Genomic DNA, 11,988 nt, shown 5'->3' with positions numbered 1-11,988 from the left:
ATAAATCAATCAACGGTAGGCTTCACTAAACTTGAACCGCTGCCTATGATGTCACAACAGTCGTGGGTAGAACGCGGGTTAGAATTATAAGACGGATTAGAAACTTCGACTGGAAATCCTTTTAAGTTGCTCGTTATACCTGTGTATTTGTGTCGTGTATGCTTTAATTTGTTCTTCCCTTTTATTAGTCGCTATGGACGTGCGTCTCTCGTGTCCTCTCGTCAGATTCCTGTACTGAGTCGCCGCCGCTCTCGTCTGCGCACGCGCAGCAGCTCAGCGCCTCATCCTCACATCACATCCAGGAGTTGTTAGCGCTGCTTTTTCTCTGAACTGCTGTACAACGTGGACCTACTGTCACCACCAGGGCCACCACACATACAAGGACCGGACCGAGCTCCCATTCGGACCCACCCGGGACCAGCAACAGCGGTGAGTGAACGAGTTACAGGCGGGTTATTTTTTTCACCTTTCTGTTTTGTGTCCGTGGTGTGAAGAGACAAAGAGAGAGAGAGAGAGAGAGAGCGGTGGTGAATTTAAAAAATCGTCTATTTTTTTTTATTCACACGGTCGACTCTAGTGATGATTTGAGGAGCTAAATTAGCTTAGCGTGACTGCGTGCGCTACCTGTTTCCTTTACTTCTGTCAGTTTTAAGCCTTCGTTCGGCAGACAGCCTTCGTGAGTACAACACCTGGCGTGGTACGGTCGTAATTATGGACCGACCTGGTGCCAACCATGGGCGGACAAAGACGCACACGGGGCTCCCTACCCACCATTAACAACTTTCCTGAATACAGTGCTGAGTTGTGAGCTGTGGGTTTCTCACAAATAGAGACGACCTTATGTCATGTTTACAAAGTTGATGATACACACTTTATATCAAATATTTTAAAACATTGAATCAATGTTAAAAAAAAAACAGGAACTATGTGAAATGGCTAATGATTATAATTAAGGGAAACGCCATACTAAAAAGCTGATGCTGAATGTAATCAGGTACTGTAAACTGGCACCAACACATGTTGACATTGGCTAATTAGGGGGATAGAGGTGAGACACACAGGAAATAGTGTCAGAAGACAGGAGGAAATGATGGGAATATCAAAACAATGATGGCAAACAACAAGAGAATGTAACGTGACAACAAAGCTAACCTTTACCACAGAGATGGGATGGAGTGATGTTGGTTGTTATGTATACTTAACAAGAGTTTGTACAAAAGCTAAAACTATATAAATGTTTATATATATATATTTTTGTCCAACTTGAAGGTGGATAATAGAAAAAAGGGCAATAAGATGCAAGAATTCTCTCTCTCACTCTCTCTTTCTCTTGCTGTTGGTAAGTAGGTCAGTGTGTGACATATATAGCAAATATTCTCTTTTCTGAGTTACAGTTTCCTATTTTTTATTTGGACCTTGGAGCCTGTAGTCACCAGATTGTCTTTTTCATCCACAAAACAAGCTGTATTGATTGCTGCCATCAAGAGAACAACACTTGAGATCGGTTAATATACTCGTGATGTTTGGAACATGAAAAGACATTTGTCTCCATTTTGTGTCTCTAAGTTGTGTGTGTGACACTCTGCATCCGTCTGGCTGCACCCATCAAAGTTGGCATCTAAAAGTTATTTATAAATCATCAGCTTCCTGTTGCTTTGTTTTGTGTTTGTGCACTCTTCACACTTTCTGCTCTAGTCACCCTGGGATAATTGTGAATTATTTTTAGGATATTTTAGCACCTTTTTGATCATTTGTTGTCTTCCTGATATCATTACCTGCATTTGTAGCACCTCGCTTGAGTTTTACTGCCACCATTGAAATATTACGTTCACCATTCTTCTGTGATCTGCTGTTTTATCTCTCATGGACCAAATTAGTTTCATATGCTTGTGCTTTAAGAGTCAGGACTGAATGGAAAAATTAGATGTCACCCACATGTTTTAATAAAACTATTGCATTCCTCCTTTAAAACCTGACCTCTGACCCCTGAGACTCAGTGTATACATCTCCTCTCCTGCTGTCGGTATAAGGCATTTGTGAGCAGCTCTGGTGCATTAACTGAAACCATTCAAACCATTTGTTTGATCACTAACTCCATTTCATCTTGATGTCATTTGTAGATGACCAAACCAGAATGTACCACCAGAAGTCAGACCTGAATAATTTATAATGTACCAGAAGTCAGACCTGAATAATTTATAAACCAGATCAGACCCAATGCTACGGTTTTCTGTTTAGTTGACTTTACTGTGGTGATTATTTTTTGTCAAAATGACAAAGAGTTTATTCACCTGATCTTTTCATTATTCCATTGGTGGATATCCATAAAAAATATTTTTGCCCTCAGTGTAACTTGATCTCTGGACTTTGAAATCTTAAACTGTCAAACGGTGGAGTTGCATCAGTTGTTGATGTTTTATAGTAGAGTTTTCTAAACCCTTGAGTTAACATCAAAGTAGTTGCACTAAACAGATCTACATAAATAAGCTCAAGATTTAGTTAAAAAAAAACTTCAGGATGTCATGCCAACAGTATGTGTTGCTTGACTTTTTACTTTGTGTGTGTGCGTGCATGCATGCGTGCAACTGCACAAGTGAAAGAAAGTATGGTACTGATTACGGTACGTGGGAATGCAGCAAGTACAAGCAGATGTGGAGCCAACATTACCAGGTCATAATTTACATAATGTCCATCTAGAGGCCACAGCTTTGAGTCACGTACTAACACAGTAACAGTAAATTCCTTAAAACAATCCATATGGAAAAAAAATGTGAATATTAGTTTAAAACTTTTTTTAAAAGTTAAACGTTTTTTAATTCCCACAAGGCTATTGACAAATCACACTCAAAGTTTGAGTGATGAGACATTCCATTGTTGAGTGACTTTACAGCAACAAATCAACTAAACTAAATATACAGGTCTCCCCAATTACAGATTGGACAATTGGAAAGAATGGTGGTAAATATGGAGAAATATTTCTATTATTTCCTTTTAATCTACCACCAGGTAGCAGTGCATTTTAACATGTTTGCCTTTGCAAAACCTTTAAACAAATGCACATTTTTAAGCAAACAGGGACAGGAGTTTTTGTGAACATGTGGCGTGCACCCTTGATGACTCCAGTTAGTTCATCTTGATAAGGTTGGAGTGAACTTTACATCTGTTACTGCTACAAATCAGGCTGAGGTGGATATCGGTGTAACTGATGCACAAGAATCCAGGGAGCCGAGCGATGAAAGGAGTAAAATTTTTTGTAATTTCATTTTTGCTTGTAAATTAGTATTTTAAAATGACTGCATTAAGCCTCAGGCCTTAAGCTGTTGTGGCATTGCAAGGTTTTTGATATTGAACTTTGTGAGGTGATAAAATGTTTTTACATAATCAAAGTGACACACCCATTCATTTAAGCAATAAAAAAAAAATCAAGCTATAAAGTGGCGTATCACCGTTTATGTTGTAACAGATAAGTGGCCTCTTTGTCCTGTCTTTTGGAGGTATAAACCACCCACTTGAAGGTTGGCTGTCCACGTCTTTGTCATAAATTTATTTAGTTGATGGAGTCACTTTTCTGTGAGGTTGAACGGATGTCAGGTAACTCTAGCCTCTCCACACACTGGTGTTTGTTGCAGCAGAATGAATGGCCTCATTGATGTCTCCTTTGGGAACTGTTCTGCTTTACTTACAAACACTTTCACAGACACACACAGACTCAAGGAAGTTGGACCTCCGACCATATGGCAACAAAAGTCCATTCCAATTTACTAAGAGGAGGATTTGCTTCTTCCCTACATCGTCTGACTGTTTAGTAATAGAAAGACAGACGTAAAGAGGTCACCAAAACATTCAACAAGACTGATCAGATGACTGACCCAGTAGGAGGGACCAGAGTGTAAATGTTATCCTAACCATCTCCCACATATTTATGACTGTCAGTCAATTTAATGAGATTTCAAAGCTGGTCTCACAGATTTGTGAGAAAGGTCAGTATATCAACAGCTCGACTGCATTCATTGAAATTTTTTCATTAAAATATTTCCCTGTGTTGTCACAGACTTTAGGGTCTTTGACCGTTGGTGGTCATCAGTGTCTGATTGTCATGATGTGCCACAGCAGCCAGAGTCGAGCACATGTTCCCCATGTCTTTGTATCCACACTCTTCTAGGCCTCTGTCCACAAAGGACTGGCACTTTTCCTATATCTACCAAAAACAGGCTACAAAGTGAACTTATCTGACCACAATATATTTCCATCATCTTATAGTCAAAGTTAGTCCAGGTGCAAAGAACTTCTTATTTGCATAAATTCAGTTTAATTCTTTCCAGCCAAGTGACTGTGATGTGGGCCAATGATTTTACTTTGTTAGCGTCGGGTAGCAGTAGCATGGTGGTTATAGATGAAGCGTAACACATGTTTACTGAATGATATAAAAGTTTTAACTTTTTGCTTGTTAAAATAAAAATGATAGTTAAAAACTCCAATACTTGATTTTTTAGCAAGTGTTTCTGTGTAGATACTTTCTCTGAGTGTTTTTGGTGTTCACTGACCCTGAACTCTTTTTCCCTTTTGAACTGAAGCGTCGGTGCAACAGTATAACACAGTGGTTTTCAGTTGGACTTGTTTGCATAAGCATGTGACAGTATGCGTGGCTGTGTTTTTTCAGGCCACTGAGGGGATGTGCAGAATAAGAAAGCTCTGTGAGCACCATGTGAGTCATTGTCTGTGTGAAAAAGAAAAAAAACCATTATATAAATGAAAGCATTGAGATGAAAATGAAGCAGGTTTGTATCCAACAGAGACTTCACCAGTAAATTTATCGTTGAAACTTTAACATTAGCTATGACCTTTATGATTTCTCCACCTGTTGTGGGTTGATGTGCAGAGTTTGCATCATACAGCAGACGGCACGTACTACACGAGAGCGTAGAAATGTCATTGATGACCTCAGGCATGACTCACCATCGACTTACTCAAGTCTCTACTTCCTCTTCCTGGTTTAACGGTGAGGTGGATGTTGTCACTGCCACTCAGTGGACTGCTAATGAAAAAATATTTTTAGCAAGTACCATAATCCCTTGCTGATGAGTCCACTGGTCTCCAGGAATGACTGCAATGCGGAAAAGAAATCATTGTGTGCATATGTGTCTGTATTTGACTGATAATGCTTTTGGATGTTTACAAACAACACAAGGATTGGGATATGGTTTTACTGCTTACAGCTGGTGGAATGCTTCTCAAATACTTACTGTTGGAAGCACTGGGAAGTTGATGAAGTACTTTTACTCCTACTTCCATACTTCTTTTTACAGATGTTATTGTTCAATCATCTTTCTCTCCCACATTTTTCTGGGCTGATACTGATGCTTATCTTTGTTATTTCAACCAGGGAGAGAACTATAAGAAGGGACTACTCTGCTGTGAAAGATCTCTAATAAGTGGATAATGCATTGATGTGCTGTAACCAGGCTGAATGAACCCGTAGACTTAGAGAATCTTAATCTTGCATTTATTTCCTGTTCTCGGTTTTGTTTTGTTTGACTTGGTGTAAACTGTTTGCAAGTAGACTGGAACTCATTCTGTTTCTGGACTCGGAGCTGTGATTAAAGTCAACATCACACGAAAAATAAACCCTAATATTTCTTCTTGCGTGTTTTTTTGACACCTTTACTCTGTAGCTCCTCACTAGATCTTTAATTGTTTATGTTTCATGCCAAATGTTTCACTATACTGCCAGTAAAAATGCTGCGTTCATCTTCTGTGTACCTCCACTCAGTGTTGATTTTAACCAGGCCTTTACTCTCTTCATTCTCAGCAGATCCCAGTTCAGCTGTGTGGGCTTCTCCTGTCCCCTGAGGCCCGGCTGACCTCCAGCAGCGGCACATCCACCCTTTTTCTTCCTCACCTTCATCCTTGTGAGCAGACATGCCTCCTCCGTTGGGTGGTCCTGCAGGTTACACACCACCTGAAGGTGGCTGGGGCTGGGCAGTGGTGGTTGGGGCCTTCATCTCCATTGGCTTCTCCTATGCCTTTCCCAAATCCATCACGGTGTTCTTCAAGGACATAGAGGTCATCTTCGATTCCACACCCAGTCAGGTGTCCTGGATCTCCTCCATCATGCTCGCTGTCATGTACGCTGGAGGTGAGTATACCTGTTGAATGAGTAATATTTTCTGTATTACTTTAAATATTTGCTTCTTGGTGAGGGATTGTCTCCAGTCTCATGTTTGCTTTTTAGTAAATGACTAATCATTTTATCAACACTGATTTCTTTTCAGTTTTTTGCATCAGGAAATCATTATCTCTTTGTTCACCAGGCTTGAAAAACCATTAAATCATTAAATCCTTAAATTCAATTGTAAAATTGAAAGTGAAACGTTTAATGACGTATGCTTAAAGATTTGAGCAGAAACATCTCTTGTGTTTGCTGTGGTGCACATTACACTCCAGATAATCCCTAAGTGATTTTTAAACATTCATCTGCACCGGAGAGCTCATTGTTCCCAGCACTCAGCCACTCTTTTCACCAGCACGGCTTCCACAAAAGCCTCCTTTAACTTGTATTGACAGGGTTTAGAGAAAGGCCAGACCAGTTTCAGGTCAGGTTTCCCCTCTGTCCTCGACACATAGCAAAGAAAGTCCTTCAGTCTCCTGATTCTCACTCAGTACGTAAAACAGAAATCCACATTTTTAAGTTGAATTTGTCATTAACTCTGAAGAGCTGTTTGCTAAGCTGTACTTTTAGTAGGTTGGTCTATAGTTCTGAAAGAAGGAACATGGAGAGAATGACAGGGCGGGGTGAAGTTGCACAACACCAGCCACATTTAAAGAGGTTTTTTTTTTTTCATTAAATTTTTCTTCCTGTTGTTTCACAATTAATGAAGTACATAAACGTTACACTAGACAGTATCTGTTGGTCATATATGGGGCAGTGGTGGCTTAGTGGTTAGGGAAGCGGACTTGGGTTCAGGTTTGAGTCCTTCAGCTGAGTCCTTACCACTGAAGTGCTCTGAGCAAGGCTGCTGCCCACTGTTCACTTTGGTGATGGGTTAAAGCAGAGGTCACATTTGGTTGTGTGTAGTTGTGCTGTGTCACAATGACAAGTGTCGTAGTTCACGTTCCTTCCGTCCGTTCCTTCCTTTGGTTCCTTCCTTATAAATGATACGATGAGGTCAAGTTGATATGAACAATGGCGTCTTCAAAGAGATGGAAAAATGTAAACCTAAGTGGTTTACATTTACATTTTAACCTAAATTATTCACATGTTTTACATTTGATTTAGTCCTTGTGGCACTGAAAGATTTTTTGCAGCCCTTCAGGTGACGCTAGAAGTTACTAGAGACCTGTTGTCTCCAGGTGGGCGACAGTTTGAAACAGACACCCTGTGGATCTTCTCCCTACCTTGTGGTTGTGAGGCAGACGGTCAGATATGGCTGCTCCTATTTCCTGTGCTGTGTTTTCTGCCGTGGTAGTTGCACATTCAGTGCAGAGTCAGCCTCTGCTTCACATTCAGCAGGCCTACAAACTAGTTCAAGTGGTTCAGCATACCTCTGGCATTTCCTTTTTGGGTATTGGCTCCCTCATAGGGAAACCACTATCCAGATGTTCTCCTGTGATATGTAGACACGTCTTTACAGCTCTGAAAATGAATTTAATTAATTTTTTTTTTTTAAGTTTTTATATGGAAATGTTTTCAAAATAAAAAGTAATGACCTACATTTTGTGAGTCTTAGTCAGAATCGTGTTGAATTATTCTATGTTCTTGTCATTTTACCGACTCCTCATGACTAACTGTACAAATACAACAGCAGCAACAGATAGAAAGACAAAAAAAAACCCATATTTTGAAAAAAATAAACTCTATTGCCTGACATTCCTAAATTGCCCAACCCTCAGCTGGTATTACAAGGCCATGCTGTTCTTTTTTATTATTATTTAAGTGTGACTCTGGTCACGCCCTCAGTGAGTGAGAGCTTCAGTGTCTGACTTTTCTTGCAATTTCTCCATTCGGCCTGTGTGTGTGTGTGTGTGTGGGTGTGTATGGGCGGCTGAACAAGAAGGTGAACAAGACTGGTCCTGAACAAACATTAGCTTTAGCAATGAATGAATGTGATAATGTGTGAGATAATGATATCAGTAACCCGAGTTTGATTCTTACACTGTGACGGATCATCATTATTCATGAACATTCATTTCCTGCTAAATGTCCTTATTTGGGCTTCTTCTTGTTATTGCTTTCTAACAATAATCAAAGGAAACCATCTGAAGTATAAAGCAGTGTCTGAAACCTCCGACCCTTCCTCTGATCACTGACGTTTTCGCTCTCATTCAGACACGCACACATGCAGAGAGAGGAATAGGTTTACATAACTGTCAGGACAACGCGTTGGGCCCTCTTTGTGTTTTGCCACAATGGAGAACAACTCCACACTGCTGATCAGCTCAGTGTAAGGTGGCAGTTTTTCTGTCCCTGCCCTCGTCCAGGCCCAGTTTGTTGACACTAGAAATGTAAACAGAGCTGAGGGAAAGAAACCTGACTGTTTGATTTGAATACATTACAATGATGGCTCCTGGTTCTTTTATCTTCTATATGTGTGTACCATGAAAACATAAACCAGGCATAAACTGGTCCATTGTAGTGTTTGACAGACAAAGCCATGGTGGTATTCAAATGTCACACATCTGTCTTTTGAAGGGCCGTTGCATTTATATCACATTTGTAGCCATTCAATGAATATTATATTTGTTGCTTATTTATTGTTTGCTAACAATCTTTGATTTACAGTGCTGTGATAAGTGTTAGACTTGTATATAAGATTCATATAGACATTGATTATTTTATTGATTTTCATGTAGTCACCACCAATGTTGAGAACAAATATCTGTTTTTCTACATTTGTTTTGAATACAAATAAAAACACAAAGATCAGTCCCACAAAAGGTAGATCTAAAGTTAATTGCATTATTATTTTGTTTAATATCCTTAATTTCCCTAAGGGGACTGAGGAATTAATAAAGTTCTATCCATCCATCCATCCATCCATCTAATATATAAACTGAGATTTTTTTTGTTTTGTTTCGGTGTCGCACATAACACGTTAGATGTCCGAGTGCAGATGATGTCATGGTGTCTGCCTCCTCTCTGTACACTGAGCTACTGTAGGGATCCTGCAGGCTTTGACCTTGTGTTCACATTCATGTGAAGGCTCTTTCATACTGAGGCTGGCATGCAAGCTGAGATATGTGCCCTCTGTCAACCTTCTCTTTTCCTTCCTTTTTACCCAAGTCTACTTTTTTCTTCCCAACACATTCCAGTGACATATGTAGGAAACATGTTCAACTAATAAGATTTTTTTATTTTATTTTATTTTTTTCTTGTCCACATTTCTTTTTGCCTCCTTTTTCTGCTGTCTAACCAACATGTTGCCATTGCTGTTACACAAGCCTGGTCCCACATTTGTCTTTTGGCCGTTTAGCGCCATCTGCCGTTAAGATGGAGGTGGTGACCTCGTAAATGTCACATGCATAAATATAATACATTTGTACATTACTAACAGAAAAAAGACATTGTTTTGTTATTGGTTGGACCACAGTTTTAGACTGAAAACACCTGATATAATAGTATAAACCATAATGTTATCTGAGGTTACAATATTTACTATTTTGCTTCTACTCCAAATGTGTAGTGGTTATAAAAGTAATGTTTAATTTAGTTGGACTGACATCTAAAAATGTTTTATTATTCTCTACTCTTCTGCTCTGGTCATTTCTTGCTTATTCAGCACTTTCTGTCCACTCTTCTTTTTTTTGCTGTAGGCCCAATCAGCAGCATCCTTGTGAACAGATTTGGCAGTCGTCCAATCATCATAGCCGGTGGTTGCCTGGCAGGGTCTGGATTGGTCGCTGCTTCCTTCTGCAACACAGTGCAGCAGCTGTACTTCTTCATAGGAGTGGTGGGGGGTGAGTGTTTTGTCACGTTTATCACAAATGTATTTCAAAGTATATAATTATATAATTGCCCTGCATTTAAATGAAATGATTTTTTTACTTTTTTTTACTCACTCTAGGTTTGGGACTGGCATTCAACTTGAACCCAGCCCTCACTATGATTGGCAAATATTTCTACAAGCGCCGGCCCATCGCTAATGGCATAGCTATGGCTGGCAGCCCTGTGTTTCTGTCCACCTTGGCTCCGCTCAACTCCTGGCTCTATGATAGGTTTGGATGGAGGGGCAGCTTCCTTATTTTGGGCGGACTTCTGCTAAACTGCTGTGTGGCCGGTTCCCTGATGCGTCCCATTGGACCCAAACCTCAGCCAGTAAAGGCGGATGCAGAGACGGGTGACGTGAAGGGAGCCAACGCAGCACAGCCGCAGCAGAAGAAGACCGTCTTCCAGACCATCAACTCCTTCATCGACCTGACGCTGTTCAAACACCGTGGCTTCCTGCTGTACCTGTTGGGGAACGTTATCATGTTCTTTGGCCTCTTCGCTCCGCTCGTCTTCCTCTCCAATTTTGCCAAGAGTAAAGACATCAGCAAAGAGAAGGCGGCCTTCCTTCTGTCGGTGCTGGCCTTTGTCGACATGTTCGCCCGGCCGTCCATGGGTCTTCTGGCTAACACCAAGTGGGTGCGGCCCAGGGTGCAGTACTTCTTTGCCGGTGCCATCCTTTACAACGGCGTGTGTCACGTGCTGGCTCCACTGTCAGTGGATTACACCGGCTTCGTGATCTACTCCATATTCTTTGGTTTTGCCTTTGGCTGGCTGAGCTCAGTGTTGTTCGAGACCCTGATGGACCTGGTGGGGGCTCAGAGGTTTTCTTCAGCTGTGGGTTTGGTCACTATAGTGGAGTGTGCACCCGTGCTGCTGGGTCCACCAGTAACAGGTAAGAAATCCATTTCTCTTGTGTTTAGTACATCCGTCGTAGTAGGAATGAATTGGAAGTTGAAGTATTTTTGACATTTGAAATTTTCCGAGTCAGTAAACACAGGGCCATTACGGTCACTGCAGGGTGTTGTTACTGTTAAAATATCCTGTGCGTGAGATTATAATATAAAATAATCATAGTCTTGTAGGTAAAACAGACAACAAACTGCATCCACTATTTTTTAAATACATAAACCAAACGTTTTGAAATCAAAAGCACTTTTTTCCTATAAAAAAAAAGGTAAAAATGTCCTTCTACGTTTGAGATAAATGGTCACATCTTCAGATGATCCAGAACTTTTTACCCACTACACATTGTTTCTTCACCTCATCTGTCTTCTTCAACCCCCCCCCACCCCCCCCATCTGTAAATGTTTAAACTCAGCCCTGTCTCTCTTGTCCACCTGCAGGAATGTTCTATAACTCCTACCAATCCTACACCTACACCTACCTGACCTGTGGCATCATTCTGATAATCTCCAGCATCTTCCTCTTCGTGGGCATGGGCATCAACTATCGCATGCTGGACAAAGAGAGGAAAGAGGAGGAGAGAAGAGAAAAGGAGGAGCCCAAAGAGGAGTGCGCCGCCATGTTGGCTCCTCCCTCTTCATCGAAGTTGACTGATGACGTGGGCCAGGGAAATGAAGAGGTCAAACTAGAGGATGTGGCGAAGATGGACGAAGACGCCGTGTAGATTTAAGGAGAGACTTGTGTAGAGCGCACACTTCCGTTCACAGATAACAAGATAAACGTCACAGTTAGTTTGAACAACCACACACACGCAGAAGAAACACAGCAGAGTAAGAATTCTCTTCACAAAAACCTCTGAAGCCACAAATACTGATATGTTTTTTTTTTCTTGAAAACGCTGCCAAAACGCAGCCCTTCACTGCACTGAGACCCCTCACTCTGACGTGCCTATGACAGAACCTCACAAGAACACACAGACAGACCAACTACAGACAGACCAACTGTAGGATATCGGTAGATTAAGAAGGACTTTCCCTCAGGGCCTCCACTCTGCCGTCAACAAATGTAGTGTCAAGCCTGGTTTCTGCTCTGTGCCAGTG

At 41.0% G+C, this 11,988-nt stretch overlaps 1 protein-coding gene across 2 annotated transcripts; it reads left to right on the top strand.

Moving 5' to 3' along the window:
- On the top strand, nt 1–11,864 carry LOC103385208 (monocarboxylate transporter 1-like). 2 transcript variants are annotated; one of them, XM_008319011.3, is made up of 5 exons: nt 1–429; nt 5,810–6,136; nt 9,811–9,954; nt 10,062–10,877; nt 11,329–11,864. In XM_008319011.3, the coding sequence occupies exons 2-5, from the start codon at nt 5,920–5,922 to the stop codon at nt 11,610–11,612; spliced, it is 1,461 nt and encodes a 486-aa protein (XP_008317233.1). In that variant the 5' UTR covers nt 1–429; nt 5,810–5,919; the 3' UTR covers nt 11,613–11,864. The 2 variants fall into 2 exon arrangements, with proteins under 2 accessions (XP_008317233.1, XP_016891527.1); XM_017036038.2 differs by having other exon boundaries at nt 2–429; nt 5,813–6,136.
- The last annotated feature ends 124 nt before the right edge of the window (nt 11,865–11,988 follow it).

The sequence above is a fragment of the Cynoglossus semilaevis genome, chromosome 10 (genome assembly GCF_000523025.1).
Source record: "Cynoglossus semilaevis isolate Cse_v1.0 chromosome 10, Cse_v1.0, whole genome shotgun sequence".
Classification (NCBI taxonomy): domain Eukaryota; kingdom Metazoa; phylum Chordata; class Actinopteri; order Pleuronectiformes; family Cynoglossidae; genus Cynoglossus; species Cynoglossus semilaevis.
Note: the sequence above shows the minus strand (reverse complement) of the source record. Positions and strands in the feature narration are given on the sequence as shown.